The 23,241-nt window shown below is 44.9% G+C and overlaps 1 protein-coding gene across 1 annotated transcript; it reads right to left on the bottom strand.

Moving 5' to 3' along the window:
- Positions 1-9,591: 9,591 nt before the first annotated feature.
- Positions 9,592-11,500, bottom strand: LOC129202821 (GSK-3-binding protein-like). The gene has a single exon (XM_054816397.1). It carries the CDS (start codon positions 11,097-11,099, stop codon positions 10,497-10,499), a length of 603 nt encoding a protein of 200 aa, XP_054672372.1. The 5' UTR covers positions 11,100-11,500; the 3' UTR covers positions 9,592-10,496.
- Positions 11,501-23,241: the final 11,741 nt, after the last annotated feature.

Here is a 23,241-nt window from a genome sequence, read left to right as displayed (position 1 = left end):
CTGCCCTGTTAAGATCCTACATGTGGGCTCTCATGAATTTCTTAATGCCCTTGCTAAAAGAAGAATAGGATGGTAAGCACTGGAGACCAGAGGCATACAGAGCACACAGACATGTCTGAGAGACGGTCTCAGGCTTGCGGCTTATCTGAAGCAAAGGACGTGAATTTAATTCTGTAGCAAAGAGAAACTCAACCTCATATTCAATTTTCAGTTTGAACAATTGAAATTGGAGGGTTTTTGTTATCCAGTCACAGTGATCAGAACCTCCCCAACTTGGGCACTGGACTAGAACATTTTCTGAGAAGTCACTGGTTCACAACAAACTGCTTCCTGATATGGAGGGTGTTGTCGCTCTTGTCGATTCCCAAGGCGCTAGGTTTACTGAGACAAGAACTGCCACTATAATCACAATCCTAAGAGCATAAGGGAAGGGCTCCTTCAAATCTGGGAGAGGGCTTTTTTCTTGCTCTCCTAGGAATTAAAAAGAACTCTCACCCTTGGGCACACATTAACGTTGCACTGGCTTGTTCCCTCTTGAGTCCAAAGGTAACAACACACGATCCAGATGTGAGCCATGAGGGGAAAGTAAGAAAACCTGAACCACGAGGATAACATGTGGCCCTTTCTGTCTGCCTTTTCTAGTGCTGGAGGAAAAGGTGCACGTGTCTGCCCAAGCAGTATTAGCTGATCAGTGGATGTCCTCCCTGTTGTAGATGAGCAGTTGGGGGCTGGGGAAAGGCTGTGATTGCTTTTGAGCCCTCACAGATCTCAGTAAGAGATGGCAGAATCACAATCTAGAGGAAACTGAGGAGAACGGTCTTGTCAACCATAGGATCCTAAACGAGCGCAGTACTCAAGGTGAATCAGGATGTATGAAGCTACAGCAGGAAAAAGTCTAGAAATTACCTATTTGCTAAGGAGCTACATTCACGTAGCCTGGATTCCTTATTCCCAGCTGAGATTTAGGGAAATACTGGGTGAATTCCATGCACTGCATTAGAATAGAATATTGTGCTGTAAGTGGATATGCCAGCTTTGTAGGATCATAGGATAATTCAAGTCAGAAGGATCTCAAGAGGTCTCTAGTCCAACTGCCTGTTAAAAGCAGGGACAGCTCCGAGGTCAGACCATGTTGCTCAGCGTTTTAGCCAATCTGATCTTAAAAACCACCAAGGATGGAGATTGCAACCTCTGGGCAACCTGTTACAATGTCTGACTGTCCTCATGGGAAAGAGGTTTCTCCTTACATCCAGGATATAAGGATGTGGTAAATTCTTTAACCAGTTTCTCTGTCCCTCAGAAACATCATCACACAGAGCAAGAGTGCTAACGACTGAATAACAACAGTTATTCAAGAGAAGCCAGGATCACCCATGGCCACGAATTTCAACTGTGAGACTCTCAATACCATGTGCAGAACTGCAAAGGTAGCCCATGCTGACAACATAAGCACTGAGGTCTTTGGTATTGACAAAAGTTTTGTCATTGTTGCTGTATGTACAGTCAGAAGAACAGCAAGACAATAATAGATACCATTTGTACTTAATTTTGCTCACTGTGATATGGGTTAAAATGCAGTGGCAGCTAACTTAAACAAAGGTAACTTGAAGAGGAAAGTGCAACTGCTACAACTTCACTGCTTCCAAAACCACAAGCTTTGCAATAACCAAGGAGTCGCTAACCAGGCAGAACACATCTCCCAGTTCTGTTTTATAGCCATGACTATGGAAATAAGACTTGAGCAGTGCCATATTTGCCCTTCTTGCCAGGGCAGAGGTAGGAGGCTGAGGCTACTATGTGCAGCATTAGACAAAAAATTCAGATCTCAGGTGCTGGGGTGTCAAGGAGTACCAATGCAGAAATAAATATGGTCAAGCCCCCAAATGACATCTGTCCTACCAGTGCAGACCCACAGTCCTGGAGCCAATCGGTGACAGGAAAAGGACAAAATTGCAGCGAGATCCAGCCAGGTGATGAAGCCAAAAGCACACCAGAACAGAAGGAAGAGCTGGGTCAGTGCTGCCCACAGTCAGACTCCTTTTCTCTGCCATGCTACTGGTTATCCTCATCAGGAAGCTTGTTTCTACCTACAGTTCTCCAGATGGGTCTCTGACAGTCTTCCCTCTCATGATGGGCTCCATAATCTGCTCTCAAAGCTTTAGTAATTGCCCTCTCTAGGAGTTAGTAAGGGGAACTGAGGCTTACACACACCTCTAGGTTTCAGTGTAGGTCCTTCGGTCTAGAGTGTCTGAAACCACATTTTCCCCAGAGTTCTTCATGCCCTTGTGTTCATTCAAATCTCACCTCTTTGGGGAGTGTTTTCTCTTACTCAGCTCCACTGTTTCCTAAGGAGTCTCTTCTTATGGATCCCGACTTCCAGTCCCATACCCCTCTCCAGAGGCAGCTTCCACAGGCAACATCCACTCCTGCTGTTTCATTGTCAGCCATCAGTGTTATCTCCGGTGGCCAAGGTGGTCTGATGGGCTGGGTGGGCTCTCTGCTTCTCACAGAGACAGCCTGGCTTCCCTGACCACCCCGAGCACCCTCCCACCCTCCGCAGAAGCCAGCTTTGCATCCAGGCATACATGGGCCAACTGACCACAGGTCAGGTCTCTTGGCTCCGAAAGCACAGGACCACCCATACGACTATGCACAGGTATCAAGAAAATCAACTGTAACCACGATATAAAATCCAACAGTATGGAAGGGATAGTAAGCTACATAGCCAAGAGGGAGCCAGACTGCCAGATATCAGGATGAGAACTGCTGGGGCTCTTCCACCATGCAGCAGCTGGTATGAAGCAGCTGACCAACTTCTGAGATACTGAGCTACCTAGAGCTCAGTTCTTACCCAGTATGACAATCCCTAGAGTTTTACAGATTTAATGATGTGGGCCTGTCACTTATGAAAGATCACCTTTGGTGTTAATCCATTAATCTCCTCTGCTGAGTCACAGGAGTTCAAATAAATTGAACTGGACTGGTTGTGAAGTTGAAATCGCCCACTGCAAAATCTTTGCTCTTTCTATTTAGTTTTAACGCTCAAGTTAACTTCCCCTCTCCAATTTAAAAGTTTCTAAAATTTATGGACTTAAAAGTTGTGCCTCCTGGATAACACAATTTCAACTTCTAGGTGTCTGTGCTTGTTGTACTTAAAGGTGAAGATCAGTTCGTAATATAATTTCCCCAAGCGGATACAATCTGAAACCATTAAATGTTTTTAGCAATTAGATTCTGAGCTGAATTTTTCTTTTATTTTTTTCCTTCTTACCCTGAAGGAAAACTTTTCTGACTCTAGAAAATATGAGGAAAATCTCCAGTCTTGCAAATGACAAAAAACATTGCAACCACATTAAAAAATACTGAAGCCAAAAGAATTGAGACTTTTAATAATAGATAAGTTAAAGCTATTACGATCATAAGGCCGATCTGCTTTATGCTGGCTGCAAACTTCAAGTCACTCCTGCATGAAGGTGTCCTTGAAAGAGTCATTCAGCGTGGATATTTACCTGACAATAAGGATTTTTGTTTTGTTTAGGAAGAAGCAGGTGAACCAAAACCCATTCGAAATTCTGGGTTTTTTTACAATAATTTGGCAGTTCTGATAGGATCTGATCTGCTTTTACTAAGATAAGACCTGTTCAGGAAAAGCTATCAAGGCAATGCACGCACAGGACACACACAGTATTACACTACAAATACTTTTGCCTTAACTTTGACAATGAGACAAAAAGTACAATGGTATTCTTCCACAAATTTTGCCGTATACTAATTTTTTTTCCTAAAAATCTAGTTTCAAAGCTATTTAATATCACATCCTTGGTGCAGGACTATCTTTTATTCTTAGTGTCAGTAACACATCTGCACGTTTCATGACTCACGTTTGACCCCACGCTTGCGTTTGCACATACGCAGCACCCATGCTATTCATGTTTGCTCTTTAGCCCCAGCGTATCTCTGTCTTACCGCAGGCTGAAGAACAGGATCAACACAAACCAAATGTGCTGTGAAAGGGTGTCCGGCAAAATAATAGGAAAAGTGAAAAATGGGATGGTGGATCACTTCCAAATCCGTATTGAAGTAGGCGATTTGACTTTCAAAGGTGCTTGACATCTGTAGCTCCTCCTGAAGGGGAAAAAAGGGGGGGAAACCAGATCTATACAGATGCAGAGGTGGAAATTTCTGTCTCTTATTTCCATTCTGCTACCAGTCTGGCACACTTCAGGCTGACATATTCCTTTTTTATGGGAATAAGATTTCTTGTGACTCGGGATCCAGCCACTGTTCAGGACAGAGCTGAAAGCAGCCCAGTAAGTTTGCATCGGAGGCCTTGGAGGAAAGCAGCTGTCAAAGGAGCCTGATGGAAGCTAACAGAAGATCAGCAAGATGAAAAATACAAATATCTTCCTTTTTTACCTTCCAAAATAATGCACAAGTGAGACATCACATTGGTGGGGCATACCTGTACACTGACTGACGGCTAGGTATTGCCAGAAAACCGTTACTGCTGCCTGCAAACAACAGGAAAGGATTAAATATCCCCCTCGTTTTCCATCCTTCAGAAGCTGGGGATGTACATACACACGGTCAGCCACCTGCTTCAGCACTGCCTGGTTTCCTGTGGAAAACTACTAGTCTTGTAAAAATGAAAAGGCATCGCAATGTGGATTTAAGAACACTAATAACCCAAATTTTCACCTTAACTTGGAGCCCATGCTTCTGTAGATTTAAGCCTTGAAACTAGGACAATTGTTGTGATACAGATAGAATAAGCCCCGACCTCTTGTGGTAAAATGCTTACAGCAGCAAATATTTAGTATTAAGCCAGCCAGGATCCATTTCCTCTAATTAAAACATTTTCATTCTGGTGCTCTTTCATCACATACCACCAAATGAAAACCATATTTCTTTAATTCAGTGCTGCTCCTAAAAGTGATCCCATTGAGCTGGAAGACTACAACCTCTCTGGACTGCAAAATCAATTGGAGACCACCTTCTGAGGGGCAGCCGATGGCACAAGCCCTATAGCGTGCTGGGGAGCAGTGAAGTTCCTTGGATGAGGACTAACGGTACCTACATGGGAGGAAAATGAAAGCAGGTTTATTTATTCTCTAACTTACCACTTGGCTTCCAACTGTAAAAGTTCCAGCAAGTTGTTGCTTTACAGTCGTTGCTGCTATAAAACCTGTACTTGGGGTTGGAATTGAACATATTAAACTTTTTCATATAGCTCAGGAGCTTACAGCCTTTCTTTAGCACCTCTTCATGAAAGTCCTGCCAAGTCAGTGATTACCAGGGGGACACTGAGATGAGGTGGTTTTACAATTTCTTTTGATCATTGATGTCCTAGTGCCTACAGCGATGAAAGTACCCTTAGCTGGTTGTATTACTCTACCAGACACCACCAGATTAGATCATGGGAAGCAAAAAAATACAATTTAGATACAGGATATTGCATAAGGAACAGCTCATGCTGCGCGCCTCTGAATTTATGGTGCCTGATTTCCTGTAGCTTCCTCTGTGGTGGAATCTACAGTGTCTACTCATGCGGCTTGGGCACACTGCAGCCTTCTCTCTCTTAAGGGCATCAATTTCTTCTTCTCTAGCAGTTGCCTTCTGCCATGGAAACTGCAGAACGGAAGTTCTGCAACTTTGACAAAGGTGGTCGAGTTTAATCATACAGATAAAGCACCATTTTTAGAAGAGAAAAAGCAAACCAACCTCATTGACTCAGGAAATGAGTTTGCCGATGTCATTTTTGTGTTGCTGCAAAGGCATTTATGTAGTTATTGTAGCACTTTAAGTGATGTTTTCCAGCTACTTTAAAAAAAAAAAATAACAAAAAACCACAGGAGGAAATTCCCATAGAAGTCGAGAGGGATTTTTCTGTTAACTTCATCTGTTCATTTCATTGCAGCTAGGGTTTCACCTCTGATTTCTGCCCTATGTTGTACAAACTGAAGATGAAAGAGTTGTAACTTTCTCTCCAACTCGTACACTGCAAGGTTTGTAAGAAGTAAAACAGATCTTGGCCACCAAGAAGTGACCAAGCTAAAACATTTGAAGACAAATGAACAAGCAAGTCAAAAGTACCTACCAAAAAGCAACTGAAGAGAACAAAGCTACTTAACATCCAGGAAGAGCAATATGAAATGGACAAAAGACATGTAAAAGTAAAAGATTACAAACACAAGCTGAAAATAATGGCCTGGGTAAGGGGGAAATGCAGGGTGAGGAGAAGCAAATTGTGGGGCCAGGGAGGGAATGAGGGATGCTATTTAGATGGTGATGGAGCTGAAGATGAAGATGGAGATGGAGATGGAGATGGAGATGGAGGTGGAGGTAGAGATGAAGCCACTGACACTGGGACTGGCTGGCCAGAACTCAAGTTGTGCATTAACCAGCCTATATCCTTCTTCTCCTTTACGCCTTCCATGAGATGCACTTGCTATTTTCTTTAAAACATTCTTTAAAACCTCATTTTAAGGACTTAGGGCAGAGTCCCTACTTTCTTACCATGTTTATTATGCCAAGTACTATACCAACATAATTTTTACAGGAGTCTTTAAATGCTGATGCATTACACAATAGTAAGCTAAAAAGGGAGACAGGAGACATGAGGGGAATAGCAGACAAAATTCATTCTTCCTGCCAGACTTCTGGCTAAATTGAGTTACTTTCAAGAACTCAGGGAACGTGAAAGTAGAAAGAGCAATATATAACAAGGATTGTGAAGCTGAGTTTTGGGCAAGGGGTCAGGAAAACACTTCTTCAGTCATACAGAGAAAACTCAGGAGGAATTAAGCTGCGACACAGACTACTAATGAAAAAGCTGGGGCAGCCTTGTGCCATGCTAATGCAACACCACAGAGAGGCGCATTGAAAGATGAGATTCTGAGTCTTTTGTGCATTTGTTTACAGAATTATTTAAAATCAAGTTTACCCCCAAAATATAGCCCCCTGTAAATAAAATGAAAATAATATTCCCCAATGCTTTGCACTATCACTTCTTACAGATATCTAAATGGCTTACTTTTGCTTCTACAGCTCATGTGATCCACTGCAAAATCTTGTGTTTTGACCAATTTTCTTCCTCACAAGATGGAAAAAAAAAATAATAAAACCTAGCCAAATGCTTATTATGAAAATATAATTTTATTCCAAATGTAAAGCTGAAGTAAACTATATTTTCACTTACAAATGAAGATAGACTAAGCATACCATGAAGGCCAAATTTGCTTTTTGTTTCTCCAGAAACCAACAACTGGTATGAGGATCAGCATTGGCTAAATGTATTCAAGAAACCCTACCTCTAAAACACAGATATTTAAAGCTTACAAAAATGCTTACTTCACTGTTCAACCTTTTTTATCCTATTTGGGAAACAAAGTAGACGGTGACTTTGATATCAAAGCGTCTTTCTGTTTGTATGCTCACATAGCGTAGCACAAGGCAATATTTGAAAAAAAGAATTTGCAATGAATCAATGGAAACCTTCTGGCAATATTTCAATTGAAATCTTGTAAAACTTGGCTTCCAAAACCAAAACAAGCCACGTTCGATCCGTTCCCTTATGAAGAAGTGACATGTGCTCTGTTTTGAAGAAGGTAATTTTAAAAGACTTATAAGGAAGACGTGATGATAAAGGTTGTTGGCATGAGCTTATGATGTTCAGGTTAGGAGTGATGAAGACACATCAGTGAGTTATGCAAGTTATCTGAAACAAGTGCCAAAAACCTTTTTACCAAATCATCACACACTCTACATAACACTTAGCTCACTATAACCCCTTTTCATATATACATCTCCCAGCCTCGCACAAAGGAGAAAGTAAAAGCTATTTTAGAAGTAATTTAGGAAGCTTAAAAAACAGCCAGTCACTGTGAAATTTATGAGCATCTTTTCTAAGCCTCACTCCAACTGCCAGTTTATTGAAAAGTGTTATTCTAGTAAAATCCTTAAAAGGAATGTCTCGAGGCTTTCAATGACTACAAAGGACACTTGTAAAGTTAGCTGCTCTCATTAGTATACAGAGGCTAGGATTTGGGGAGGGGGGAAGGAGGGGAGGGAAGAAAGGGGGATGCAGAATTGATGCATAATTATCAGTGGCAAAAAATTCAAGTCAACCCTACCAGCTTTCAGAATTTCAGCTGACAGCCGCACATACACTTTTAACTGTAGTTGTGTAACAACGCGGGCCCCATCGGCTACACTCGGTTTTTGGCCTGTTTCCTCCAGCTCTTTCAGTGAAGATAATTAAACTACTCATCCTAGGGTTCAAATTCAGCATCGGCACAGCGAATACCTATCTGTCTGAGCATCTAAAGGACAAATAGGAGAACAACTAGTTCTTTAGTTGTCGGTTAGTGGTTATATTTGAAGCTTTCTTTTTTACATTCTATTGAACTTCTTTCCTGGATTAAGAAACAAATTTTCAAATAAAAACTCCTTTCAAGTAAGGACAACCGACACATTACATTATTGTATTAGAGGATAAGAACTAATGGCAGATCCGAATCTGTTCCAAGTTGTGCAAAATGCCACAAAAGCAGCATAAGTTATGAGAAAAAGGACTTCAGATGTTAGTAATTAAGGAGGTTCTAAAATGCATTGAACTTCTTCCTCTGCATTTTACGTGCTTTGATATTGAAAAACTGCATTCTACTTATAAATTAATCAAGATAAAGCTAATAATAACATCACATACTGTTCCTAGTGCATGAGGAATCCAGTGAGACATTATAAAAACCTTCAGCATCCATTTCTATCAGTAACTGGTAAGCAGAGAAAGAAATCCAAAATATTTTGCAGATTTAATGTATCCTTGAAAGAACTAATCACACAAGTAAATGTAACTGTTCAAATTGCTCTCTTGGACAAAAGCAAACATCTTCCATTTTCCTTCATGGGGGATTGCTACCTTCTTCAAAGGGGAAGCTTTTACCTCAAATTGAGTGGGGGTTGGGAGATTGTTATGCTCCAGACTGTCTGATGTGTTCAGTTCTGATCTCAAAGCTCATTCTTTGACTCCTAAAAACCTAACACAGAATTTTACCAAGGAAGCTATTCAGAATAGATTTTATCACCAGCATCAAATTCTATGTTTTAAAGACTTTTAAAAAAAAAAAAAATCACTGCCTAGATCTCTGTACCCTCCTTTCTAGAGTCTTCCCCCCCGCCCCCCCAGCTCTCCCTGAAGAAAAAAAAAAAACCCAAACAAGTAACCAACAAGCTAAGCTCTCTTCCTTCCCCAATACAAGATACCTAATTTTAGTTTCAGTATGATTTGACTTAGAAATTCCACTAGCCACACTCTCGGCTGCTCGAAGGGGCGTCTCACAGCTTCTGAATGAATGCTGCTGGCAAACAAAGGGGCTCAGTTGCATCTCCGTGCATTAATAACCGGTGTCCCACTGCATCAGACTATGCGGATTGTTGTGGGGATTTTCTTTTTGTGTGTGTCTGCAAAATGGAGATCTCACAACTGAAAGAAGATCAAGGGGAACGTGCCTACTGGAGCATCATCCACACAGTTTTGTTCTCATGAATCAAAATTCACTTCCCCTTAACAATGAGACACAGACCCAAAAATAAAAACAAGACCACGTTTATTCAATACAGACAGGTTAATTAAGACAGTAAGTCCTGTAAATCAGGAACACATTTTAAACACTCCGGTACGAAGTGCATATATTTAAAATCAACAGCTGCATCTTGTAGTCGAGCCATTGAGTTTGTCGGGGGAAGGGTGGATTCAGGTTTTTTTTTTCTTTTTGGTAGAAAAAAACTTGTTTCAGCTACCTTATGTGAACAATGCGTCTCAGGCTCCATTCACTCATCAGGCTTTACAATTTTAAGTCCAGCTGCCTTCCAGCTTTGATATTCACATTTTTTTTTTAACTGCTTCATACAGTCACAACAGGACAAAAATAATAATAAACGTTAAAATAATAATAATAATAAAAAAACAAACAAACAAAAACCCCAAACCAGCCCGGGAGGGGAAAGGAAACACCTCCCGCCGGGGTCAGCGAGAATTATTGCAAATGGCTCCTGGGAGACGGAGCAGCCCCGCGGCGGCCGGGGGACCGGCGGCAGGGGGGCCCGCGGCCCCGGCCGGGCTGCCCCAGCGGGGGGAGGAGGAGGAGGAGCTCCCGGGAAGACGGGGGGGGGGGGGGGGCACAACAACAGCTCGGGGCTGGCGGCGTGCGCGGCCTCCGCCGGTTGGTGAGCGACGGGGTTCGCGCCGCGCCGGGGGTGACCTTGGGGCGGGGGGGGGGGGCACACCCGCCCCACCCCAACCGACCCCGACCCCGCCGCGCCCGTCCCGTCCCCGCCCGGCAGCGGGAGGGGGGGCCCCGCCGCGGGGGGAGACTTACATCGCGGCGGAGCCAGCACCGCGCTCCCGCAGTCCGCTCGGCGGGGGGCCCCGCCGCTAGCGGCCGCTCCAGCCGCGCTCCTCTGCCCCGGCCGCCGCCGCCGCTCGTCCCCGTCGGCTACTGCAGGGGCTGCACCGCCGCCGCCTCGGCCGCCTCGCCGTCCGCGCCGCTGCTCCCCGCCGAGGCGCTGCCGCTGGAGGCCGTGGAGGCCGCCGCTGCTGCCGCTGCCGCCGCTAGCTGCAGCCGCCGGACGGCTTCTTTGATGAGGTTGCCGGAGAGGATGAGCTGCTGCAGGAGCCGGTGGGGGTCTTCCTCCTCCGCCAGCCCGTCGCCCGGCCCCGGCGGCGGTTGCTTCCTCCGGCGGGCGGCGCTCCGTAGCCAGCCCCGGCCGCACAGCTGCTTGGTCACCCGCTGGTGGCCGCTCCTGTCCGGCCGCGGGGGCTCGGCGTGCTGCTGGTGGGCTTGCGGCGGGGCCGGCCCCCGCGGTGCCAGCAGGCCGCCGCCGCCGCTGCAGCGCGGCGAGTAGGGGGCGGCGCGGTCGCGGGCGCTGCCCGGTCCCAGGTGCTTGGGGGCGCGGGGCGGCGGCGGCGCCCGCTGGGCGCTCAGCTGCAGCACCTCACCCAGCTTGGCCACCAACGCGTCCACCTCCTTGGAGCCCGCTTGCCCCACGGCGACCGAGCGCTCCAGCAGCAGGAAGCGCTCGCCCGGGCGGCACGGCATCTCGGCCGGCGCCCTGCCGTGCCGTGCCGCAGACGCAGCGGGACCGGGGCCGCCGCCCCGCGCGCACGCGAGCACACGCGGCTCCGGCGGCTGCGGTTGAAGCTGGAGCTCGGCCCGCTGGGGTTGGTTTGTAAACAATGGGTGACGCGGGATCCCGGGCGCCTCCCACTGCGCCGGGCGGGGGGGGAAGCCCCCGCGACCAACGGCCCGCCGACGGCTCCCGGCGCCAACACCCCGCGCGGCGGGTGGGAAAGACTCATCCGCCGGTATGGGGGCGGCTCCCGCGACCGGTGATCGCCGGCCGGGCGAGGCCACCCCGCGTCCACCGGCCACGCCGCTCCCTGTCCTCCCCCCTCAAGTCTGCGCGCCGCGTGGACCGGTCCGCTTTCAAACCCCGCACCTCGGGTCTCGGAGGCGGAGCCCGAGTGATTGGCAGGAGGGGTGTGAGGGGGCGGGGCCGGCAGCCCCGCTGAGGAGGGGAGGAGCGGGGCCGGCCCCGTGAGCAGCCGCCTCAGCGGGAAGGGGGTACCTTACGGCCCGAGGTGGCTGCGCCGGGCTGGGTCGCCGTCCTGTCGCCTCGGGACGAGTGCCCTGAGGAGAGGCGGGGGTGCACAGAGGAGTGCGGATGGCGCCCGGGCGCAGAGGGAAGGGTGGCCGCCTGCCTGCCGCCCCCCCCCCCCCCCCCTCCAGGTGCTCCCTGCGGGCGCTCGGCCCGCCTGCCCCTCGGTCGGCACCGTGTCTGGCCCAGCCCCGCTGGCATGGCTGATACAGCCCCGGGAAACCGTTAATAGTCGGAGGGGCTCCGTCTAACAGTGGTGCCGGTGCCCCTGCAAGTGCCTGGCGAGCTGCACCGGCGAGCTGTGGGGGTGGCGGTTGTACGTGTTTGTGCTTTGCCTGCAACGCTGCACGTGGAAGCGATGCTCGCGTTTTCCTCAAACAGTGCCAACATCGTGCACTAGTGCCTTCAAGAGTGGATCGTTAACGTTGCAATTCCCTTTATAGCAGCCTCCGCTCAGATTCAGTTTTGAGATCAGAACACGTTCATACTACAGCGCCCGGTTCTGAGATCACAACGCGCCGCTGCGCTGCCTCCCGTTCACACACGCCGATCGCGGTTCTTCTGCTCGGTACGCTTGCCATGCCCTTGCATCCGGCAATGCATCTATTTGGGGTTTAACTCCTTGGCATAGAAATGCCTTTGGGATCTTACTTTCCATCAATAGAATTAGGAGACGTGAAGCAAATCTGTGCGAGCGCTCCTTCGGGTTTTCTACCTGCCTGGGGTTTACTTCATCACCTGGACCAAGGCTGTCCCGCCTTTTCCTGTCCCAGTCCCCCGTCCTTCCCTTGAATCCGTCACTACGTCCTTTAAGCGAGTGCTGAAGTTTCAACAATGAGCTTTAAATAACATTTTCTGGATGTCAAAATGCTGGGGGCATAGTCCAGAACACGCTCATTCACGTAACTGGGCATGCCGGGAAGCACTAGTAAAATGGAAGTTGCTCACATGCATAACTGCTATCAGCGCTGTGCCCTTGGTTAATCAGTAAGCAGGTGGCAAAGGTCTGTTTGTCCATGTTTTCCTGAGCTACTTTCACTTGCTGTACAAAATGAAAGAGACCCTGTGCGTGTGTGCACGTGTTTGTGAGCGTGCCTGTCACCTGAACATGTCACTGGTCACTACAGCCTGGGTGTCCAAGTCCATTGCTACGTCTCCAGGCTGGATTTCTGTGAGGAAGGCATAAAGCATGCTACCTAAATGCATATTATTTATTCATAAATATATATTTAATGTACTGATACTTTTCTTATTTTCAGCACCTTCTTGGTAACTGGCAACTAAAACTCAGATCATATTGTTCTACAGGTAATGAAAAAGTGCGATCTTGTTTCCCCATGCCAGAATATTTTAAAGAAAACACTTCTACCCTTATTCCCTAATTATGCAGTATCTTTTCAAGTGAAATAAAGGCAGGCCTACATAGATGCAGTAGATGGATCTACTTCAACTCCAAGGGAGATCTATATTCAGAGCACTTCTGAGGAGGTAATCTGGTATTCTGTACAAGCAAAACTGCAATAAACCAGTACAGCTTATTCCAGCCTTTTCTTCTCCTCCCACAAAAGCAAAATAAGCTATACCAGCAAAAGCTCAGTGCTGCTTGTGATTACATCTACACCTGGGGCTTTCATGAGCCCAGCAATGATAATCACAAATCGCGCTTCATTGCTTCCCTAACCAACAGCAGCGCTGGGAAAAGTTTGCAGGATAGAGCAGATCTGTGCCACAGATAGGGAGCTCAGAGCGCAGTCATTAGCAGAATCCTGATGTCCTCGGATCTTTTTTAATACAAAACTTTAGTGATGACTGATTGACAATCAACTGGGTAAGTATCTGCTGAGGATTTTAGGACTAAACCTACTGAAAATATTTACACTGAATGCTACTAATCAGGATTAATAATTTTACCACCTCAACAAAATGAGTGTCAATAGATTTGCCTATGTTAAGGAGTTATCACAAGAAGGGCCTTTCAGATTATGTTCTCCTAGAGGAATCAGGAACCTCAACCATTACTTCGGTATTCTAGCTGCTCTCTTCACAGTAAGAGTGGAAGACAAGAGAAAAGCTTAAACGCTGGAGAAGACAGGATACCCTATGTCAGATCTGAAGTTCTCCCACAAAGGTTTGTTTATGTAGGAAAAACTACACCAAGGTGGGCTCAGTATGAATTTACATCGTGCTCACATCTGTGGAGCAGATCTCGTCATGTCAGCACCCAGCGTCCTTTCTGGAGTCAAACCCCAGTCCATGCCAGGAGCAGGTCTAAGCTGTCTGCAGCCAGCAGCAGATGTTCCCAGCAGAAATCACTACAGCGGTTTATGAACTGTCAGCTGTTTGCTAGGGCCTCTCTGCAGAAATGAGAACAACAACGGGTTTTGCGATAAAGTGGCTGTCGTACATACAGGTGCCCTGATGTGGGGTTTGTGAGCACAAGCGGCAGGGTTGGCTGCCAGGAAGAGGTTGGGGCTTCTTCTGTTGTAGCCATCAGGTCATTTGGCCAGGTCCTGAGTTAGCTATAGCAATGTATTCTTATTTAGATTGAGAGAATCGCAGCCTGGTTATCGTACTTTGTCTTCTACTTCTGGTGATGAGTTCTGCAGCACTGCTTTTACTTTAGCAGTTTACCACAATAATTCCAATAAAAAAAAAAAAAACAAAACAACAAACAACCCCCAAACCATTAAGGATAGGGGCAGGTTCTTTTAAAAATAAAAGAATGAAAAGAGTTGCAAAACCGTTGACAAGATTTTTCTGACCACTGACACGTTTTTCTGAGCAATAGTTTCACAATGAGCATTGCCGCGATTCTTTTCTTTTTTCCTGATACATTTCTCTGTATTGTCTGTTTCTGTTCTGGGATTGCCAAAATTCCCACCTCAAACTGTTGCCTAAGTCATTCTATTAGCAAGATGTTACAGTTGCAAACAATAATTGGTTCCTTTATATTATTATTATTCATCTGCATTCTCACTTTATCTGTTCACATTTTTAGAAAACAGTCTTTAAGATATTTTTAGTATTTTAATATTTTTACTTGACTTTCAGATATCCCTAGCAGAAGACGAAGTCTGAGTTTCATAAACGAGTACTAATCGTATTGATTATGTGGCCATCTATAAAATTTTGATATGATTTTATAGCGTTTCCTGAGGATACATTTTACTTTCAGACTATAAAGGTCAATTTATGCATCTTACCTTTTGTACTGATCCTGACAAAGTGGACAACTGGATGTGAATTCTGAGCTTTAAACCTATTAAGGACAAAGAAAGAAAATGCTTAAATCTTTTGAAGTCCGCAATCCAGTGTAATCTCAGTCCTTCCACTACATGTATGTGTTCAGGATCGTGCACATGTTCTAACCTGTTAGGGAAACCCAGTAACGCAATCGATGTGAAATGAGAAATAATATTTAATTTGCGCAGGTGTTTACATTTCAAACCCTTATGCCGGAACTGCGTGATCTGTGATCTCAGACTTTGGTGTTGTGTATAGAAATAAATCAGATATTGATAAATTCGTGACAGAGACTATGTTGCATCGCAATGGTAAAGTATTTATAGTGTTGTTTACAAAACAGTAAGAGGGCTTCGAACTGGCTGAACCCAGTGACTAGGAGGTCCTCTCTAGTCCTTTCTTTCTCCCGGCATTTCTCACGTCTTTTATTTTCAACAGAAACTTTTGTCAAATCTATTCAATATGCAGAGCTTCTCTTCATAACAATAGTGTCAATGAAGGATGCTTGTGCAAAGTAAATTAATTTCCTGTGCACACTTTAAATGCAGAATGGGGAGAGGCCAGAATACCATCCAAATAAGACGAGATTAGATTCCCCAATAATTGTTTTGTAACGTGCGTTTAGAATAGATTTCCAAGAACAAAAGACATTCCTTTAGAAACAGCTGAGGTTGCTAAGTGACACAAAGGTATTTACTGTGTCATAACTTGTAAAAGCCAAACACATTAGAACAGGGGCATTAACAAGCAGAAATGTCGTGAGTCTTACCCTGACTCCCGGGGTAAATATAAACCTGTTGGCCAACAGTTTTACGTGGTTTTGGATGCCCAGCCTGAGACCTTAATGTGGGTGGGAAACACTAGTTGCCTTTGAAAATGCAGGCTTTCATCCTTAAGAAATTCAAACACAAGAACCTGAATTCAGATATATGGGATTTGTTTCTTTCAGGTATTGTTTCTGTTTATCCCCAGTCAATTACCTAAGAATTCGCATGTAGGGATACTGCTTCCTAGCAAGGCTGGGAACTACATCATCAGTTGTGAGGCTGTTACTTCTTTTTTGCTGAAGTTATCGCTGTTTCTTACATCTTTTAGACACAAAAAGCAGTCTCTAGGGGAAAAGCTAGACCTGACACCTTCTACCTTCTCACCTTCTTCTAGTGTCTGACACACCAAACTGCTGGATCCCAGCTCGTCCACGTGCTCGGGACACATTTTCCCTTTGGAGGGACCACAGGACCTTCCTTTGGCCTGATAAGCTGATCCTTCCCTTTCCCTAAGCTGCAAAACCTCTTCTCCCTCCTCTGACACGCACAAGACGCTGCAGATTCCCTGTGCCTGCCCCAAATGTGTAAAGGTGCCTGGTGTGCAGGGATTGCCTCAGAAGAGTGCATTAGGCTACCTGTTTATTAAGAGCTGTCAGGTTGCCTTGCCCAACAGCCTCTGCTAGTTTAGGAATGAGACAGCAGGCGTGGGAAACGAGCCTGCAGACGTCTCAGGGATGCACTAAGCTACGGGGCAACCAGGGCTTTGTTTGTTTATTCAAATAATTGACTCACTTCCAGCTTTCCTAATAACCGGAATGCATTTCAATGGTAACATTATATTATAAGCAATGGGACGGTGTAATCCATCGTGTGGGCTCTTATAGATTTTCCATATATGCAATTCCTGTGAATAATTTCCGTTTCTCTGATCTTTTCAAATATTAAAATATAGGAAGCTGAGATGAAAACGAAACATTGAACCGCCCCCAAAATCTATTCACCTTTTGTCAAAATTCCTTGCACATTTCCGTACGTCCTGACAAAATTCCCGTGTTTGCTGTTATATCTTCAATCGGCAGTTGTTTGTTAACCAGACGTGTCTCTTCACAGTTCTGTTAGAACAATCCTATCTACAGTCAATACTGAAAACCCGCAATCAATAAGCTAGTATATAATGATTACAAGTAATGCGTCTCACTCAGCATGTAGGCCAAAAAAGAAAAAAAAAAAAGCCTGTTGTCTAATTGTGTTTGAAGTAGATTTGTCTAAAATTAAGGGAGCACTTGTCCCACAAGGACCGGAGCCAATTCTGCTGAATCAATGGAACCTGGGCATGACTGCCAGCTTTCTTCATTGAAATCCCTCCTTCAAGCATACTTCTGACATTAAACCATTAGAAAAAGATGATTGTTAGTTAAAAAGAAAAAAGAAAACCAGGAACCACCTGAGATCTGATAACCCCTTCTTGTTTTGAATCAGAACTGTGATGTTTGCGTAATTCAGGGCCCAGACTTGCTCCTCGCAGAAGCATAATCAACCCTTGGATGAGAAACCTCTTGGGGCAGCTGCTGTGGTTACAGATACAGCTACATTTCCTTCTTTCTGCTGCCTGACCCACAGCTCGTCTATTTGTTCCTTTTCTTTGTGGTATTACTCATCTCATCGTGAATTCCTCAGTTTTCCTACTTGCTCTAGTCCTGCACAGCACTATGATGCCCAGTAGTGGTACTCAGTATCAAGGTTGATCTCTGCCATTTTTCTCTGCGAGACTCTGTGATTAGCAAAAGATTTTAAACCCAACAAACTTCATATCCATTTTTCTGAAGACATATTAGCCCCTCAGAACAACACAGGTAGGTCTAGCTTCTTGCAACATCTTCCCTTCTTTGCTCTAAAAAAATTCTGTGTGTGACAGCCTGATTCCACTGTACCACTCCCCTAATATAGTCCTTTTGGTCTGCTTGCAATCCTTTTTTTTGTGGTTTTTTTTTTTCCCCATTAACTTTTAAAAATCCACATGCATTTGTGAATAAGTGGCTTATTTCAAGCTTTTTTTTTTTCTACCCTGTCTGCTTACTTTATCTTCCAGCCACCTATTAGGTCAGCCTGATTTTCCCTTATTAAATCAAGCCAATATATTTAGACAATGAATTTCCCAATAGCAAAGTCAACAAACAAGATCTATAAATTATTACACAGTAATAATTTCCATCACATTAGCAACTGTGTTTTCCTGTATATTTTGTTTAGAGCTAAATTCACCCTCAGTGGATAATGAAAAACAGCCCTTTAGGTTGCAAACCTTTCAGCATACACTGCCCAACATAATAGATTTCATGAGATCCTTGGGTGCTATTATACATGCATAATTTAGAGTAAGTATCACAGGTCATGTCACCTCCTTCTGATGCAGGGCTCTCAAGACTTTTGGATAAAAAAAAATATCTCTGGCTTACAGTAAGAGGCATGTAGAGGTTCCTACCTCATGTACTTTTCCTCTCTTCAGGGTCCTGCTGAATGGCCACAGTTCACAGCCAAGGGCATCCACACAAACCAGCCGTGATTTTAAATCATAGAATACCAGGTTGGATGGGACCTCAAGGATCCAACCTTTCTTGGCAAAAGCACGGTCTAGACAAGATGGCCCAGCACCTCTGCAGCCTGTCCACATATTTTTTGTATAGCGGGAACAAAAACTGAACACAGTATTCCAGGTGTGGCCTGACAAGCGCCGAGTAGAGTAGGATAATGACTTATCTCTGCTGGTGATGCCCTTGTTGATGCAACCCAGCATCCTGTTGGCTTTCTTTGCCACAGCAGCACACTGTACACTCATATTGAGCTGCTTGTCCACCAGGACCCCCAGGTCCCATTCCACAGAGCTGCTGCCCATCTGGGTAGATCCCAGCTTGTGCTGCGCTCCTGGATTATGTTTTCCCAGGTGCGAGACCTTACATTTGTCCTTGTCGAACTTCATAAGGTTCTTGTTAGCCCACTCTTCCAGCCTGTTCAGGTCTTCCTGCAGGGTGGCTCTCCCTTCCAAAGCGTCCACTTCCCCACTCAGTTTGGTATCATCCGCAGACTTCATCAGGGTGCACTTGATCCCATCACCCAGATCACTTATGAAGATCTTAAATAGCATTGGGCCCAATACCAGTCCCTGGGGGACCCCACTTGTGTCCAGTTGCCAGTTTGAACAGGAGCTATTATTTACCACCACAGCTCACTGGCTCCCAGTGTGGCTTAACGCAGCTCTGCTAGCACAACCGTGAGAGCTCCAACGCTGGCATGGCAGCGGGCATGCGGGGTCAGAAACCTTAAAGCAATATTGTTCCTACACGTTTTGCATTGTGAAGCTGTGGCTACTGCAGCAGGCACAAGCAAAGGTATAAAGACGTGCGAGGCATAAAGGCTGCAAGTGTCCCTTTATATAGCACCAAGGGGCTTGAAGCAGCTACCGCAAGAGCACGTAGATCACTTGTAAATCCCAACAAAATGCAGTCAGTGCTCAGGGAGTATTGAGGAGGGCTAGCTGTAATTTTCCTGACAAAAAGCACTTGAATCTTTGTGACTCACCCCTCTGAAATACAGTCAGATCTTTCAGCAAAAAGAATGTAACGTGGGAATCAAGATGTCTGGTAGCAATGATCGTTGTGTTGTAGCAGTCTGCTGGAAAGAGGAAACCCAGCGTGAGGCAGGAAAGATTTCTATTTGGCTTTAAAGTATTGAAAAAGTTTCTTCATAAGCAGCAGGAATTTTGTTTTGCTGCTCTTAATTTAAATGATGCTATTGGGAGGGAAGAGGGGACAATTACTCCAGAATTGACTATATATCTTTTTCAGGACTCTAAAAATGCTGGATCAGCAGAAATAAGCAATGGTGGGGTAGAGGAGGGCAGGGCTGAGGGAAGATGATGGGACAGGAACACTGAAAGTGGGTTTTACCCATAAAAACTTCACACCATAAAACCACGGACTGAGATTTCTGGCAACCTTAATGGTTCTTAGCAGTACTGGCTGTGCTTTTAATTCTGTCCCAGGCGTGAACAGGAGACCTCCAGCAATAAGGAAGGAGGAATGGGAAGGCATTGGAAGACCAACAGCATTCAAATGGTGCAAAACTGTCCTCACAGTACAGAGTAGCTGACAAGATAGACACTTTAATATCAACCAGTATCTTCCTTTTCAACCCTGCCTCAAATCAAAAGCAATCGCAGGCCCACACTTCATATTTTTTAGGTAGAAAGGATTCCAGTTATAGCTGGAATAAGTTACAACTCAGGTTACCTTTGTGGTGAAATTAAGCCCAAAGAACTTATAAACAGAAGCCTTGATTGCAAAATTGATTTAAATCTGTATAAAGTAAATTTGCTGGCACAATTCTATGTCAGCCATGAAGACAGGACCCTGAAGGCCAACATTTCTAAGGCAATTTGTGCAAGGAAGAAACACCCTTTTCAATTAATGAACCATTTTATAAAGCACTTAATAATATTAACTTTCATTATAACTTTCCTATAAAATACACATTAGGTCACCATCTTCAGTTAGGAAGTCATCACTCAAGTTATGTACCATTGGCATTATGAGTTCATATATTTCAGAAGTTTCCTCCTTTGCTCTTTTCACAAATTTACCTACATGATCCATTTTAAAATGGTCCCTACTTTAAGTCTGTGTTTTTTTCTGAATGTCAAGCTGCAAGAGGAAAATTCCCCACCGCATTTGCCAAAATTCGTTGTTGTTGCAGCCTGGTGGGTTTTACTACGCTCACTTGAATAAGATAGTAAATTGGGCAAAACAGTGCTAAAACCAGAAGTTGCAACATGGTTTGTGAAGACACAAACCTATAAATGAGCAACAAAGCTAGGAACCAGGGAAGCTAGATATGATCTGTCTATATGCTGAGACTACCTCAAAATCATACCTGACCTGGAACACACCCACACAGCAGAACAAAAATAACTTTAAAATATCAAAAGGAGTAACTCCCGTGGCAGTTCCAGCTTTGTGATGACTTTCTTCCTCACAGCTTTCCTACTCTTCGTATTTATGCAGATTCTAATCAGCACTGGGCATTGCATAGTCTGCTACAGCAAATGGTGGTACATCGGACTAGGGATTGCACTGCAGAAAATAAAATGTTAATGATGATGATTAATGTTTTCCTGGAATTCCCATACGCACTCTTATTATCACTGCTGCCATCATTCAGCTGCTGAACTCTCCGTGCTATGCTCATTGATGCCTCTGCAACTGAAGTAGGTAGGATATTAAACTGGAGAAATTTCTTGAAGAGAGTGTGAATCTAAATTGCTCTTCATGAAATCATTCTGAAAGAACTGTGCAGTCCCAAAATCCCAAAAGAAAAGCTCTTCTCAGATACCAAAAGAGGAAGACGGTTGCATTGCTCAATAAGAAACCCCTTGACAATGACGAGCAGAAGGGAGTGACCACACGAATATTTCCTGTGCTGAGGTACCCCAGCTTTCGCGGGGGTGTTGTAAGGTGACTTGTGTAACTTGTGGGTAGTCTGGCCGGCACCTCATCATGGACATGCCATTTGATAATGGCCTAACCTGGCTAAGCCAACCTAATGGCAAGGTGCCTTTGGAAGCCCTCCCCCAGCTGCACCCCTCTCTGTGTTTCTAACACATCCCTTGTCCTGGCCCTGGGGCTCTTTGGAGCCACAGCCAGTCATACCAGAGGGCTCAGCCAGAAGAAAACTAAGCCTGCAAAAAAAGCAATGAGTTTTATATCAGTTTAGTTTTCCGCACTGGATTATTTATGTTTGATGCACGTCCCTAGGAAAGAGCTTGCAGAAAGCATGGCTGGCAGGCAGGAGCGGGAGCGGGACTTCTCCTTTCAGCTGTAAGTTTGGTTTAACTGAATTATAAACCTGCGGGTGGATTTTCCCCAAGACACTGACTTTGGCAGTGAAACTCTTTTAAGAAATGCCTGCCCTGCTCCGTGCCCAGCTGATTGCTCCCGCCCTCATGCTGAAGTTCACAGCCTCCTCAGATGGGCCCGTGCAATCATCCTCTATAGGGCTAGACTATAAATTGGACTGTGGCTCAAGGTACGTAACGTCTCACGCAACAGTGATGAGCTGTGGTGTAAGACCAGGAGTGAGTAGCTGGAGGTCATAGGGCAGGAACTTCTTTAACCAACGTGGTTGTTGGAGCCAGTCTCTCATGAAACTACAGTTGGAGGGATGTCAGAGGATCACGCTCCTTGAACTCATCAGCGCCTGCAATTCCTCTGTGCTTATTAATTAAAGAAAATGCTCTGTGTGGCGGCTACAGTAGTGGATTCAGTTTTCTCCACAGAAAACATTCTGCTGGGGGAACAAATTAACACATAGCTATTACGGCATAGCATCGTGGGCTTGTATGTGACAGCATGGTCGTACTTTATTCAGTCTTGCAGTGTAGACAGGCTTGCAGAAAGGACCCTAATACAATTGCAGTACAGTTACTAGGGCTTACTACTGCCACAGATCTTTGCAGAATGGAGCCATGCAGATCTGGTCAATGTAGACTCATTAGCTCATGTTACAATGAGCTTCAAAATCCATTGCTTTAATCATGACTTAGGAATAAACAGAAATCCAATTTCTTCCATGCTGACAATAAACCATACTTTATGTGGAGGGAAAAAAAAAGCCGTTAGGAGTGTTTATATTTAGAGTTGGGCCGAAGTGCCTGAGGGTGTGGTCTTCACAGGCAATCTCAGTGTTTCACTGGGAGTTTCTGTGCAGACAAGCCTCCAAAAGAGGTGTGATTCTCATGCAACCGTATGACTTGCAGAACTGGTGTCTGAGGCAAGAACCAATCACCACAAAAGAGCTATGTCGTTGAGGCTGGTGTAAGGGACGAGTGAGCTTTTCGGACCTCTCCTGCTGAGAAAACTTCATAAAATATTTTACTTATAAAACAATTTCTGCTTGGAGAGCGTGGCAAAGTTCAAACTAACTATTTTGAGTGAACTCTTTCTCCCATCCTTATATGTTTGAATTGCCCAGCTCACAATGAATGTCTTCTCTTACTACAACCCAGACAAAATATGTAATGGATTTTGGCAGATCCCCTCCCACCCCTGCCAATATCTAAAGGAGACTAATACTGCTGGTGAAAAAAGTATTAAGAACTTCACACACATAGTTTCTTATTCTGATAATAAGACAAACATGAGTATCATGGAAAGCATTTTCTTTCCGAACCGATTTGTTGTATATATATTGCTGTTTGGAGCAACAAAGAAGACACTGTAATGTAAAAATGTCAGTCCTCAAGTTGAATTTGTAGTTGCAGTTATCTGGTTATATAAAAGGAGATGCTGAAGAACTGTAAAACTCTCAGATATTTATTCAGCTGAATAAAAGGCTGAATCCCGTACACACTTTCCTAGCCATGTACATGTGCATGTTTCTCGTATGTCATTTAATGTGTGCTGCGTTTTATAGCATAGTTTGTGTAATTCTTAACTTTGATTTACTGTATGATTTCCTGAGTATGTAACAATCCCGAAATAAGTGCCATTTTGTGGGTAGCAAAGTATTTGAGTGCAGCTCA

Source organism: Grus americana, chromosome 2 (genome assembly GCF_028858705.1).
Source record: "Grus americana isolate bGruAme1 chromosome 2, bGruAme1.mat, whole genome shotgun sequence".
NCBI classification, from domain to species: Eukaryota; Metazoa; Chordata; class Aves; order Gruiformes; family Gruidae; genus Grus; species Grus americana.
Note: the sequence above shows the minus strand (reverse complement) of the source record. Positions and strands in the feature narration are given on the sequence as shown.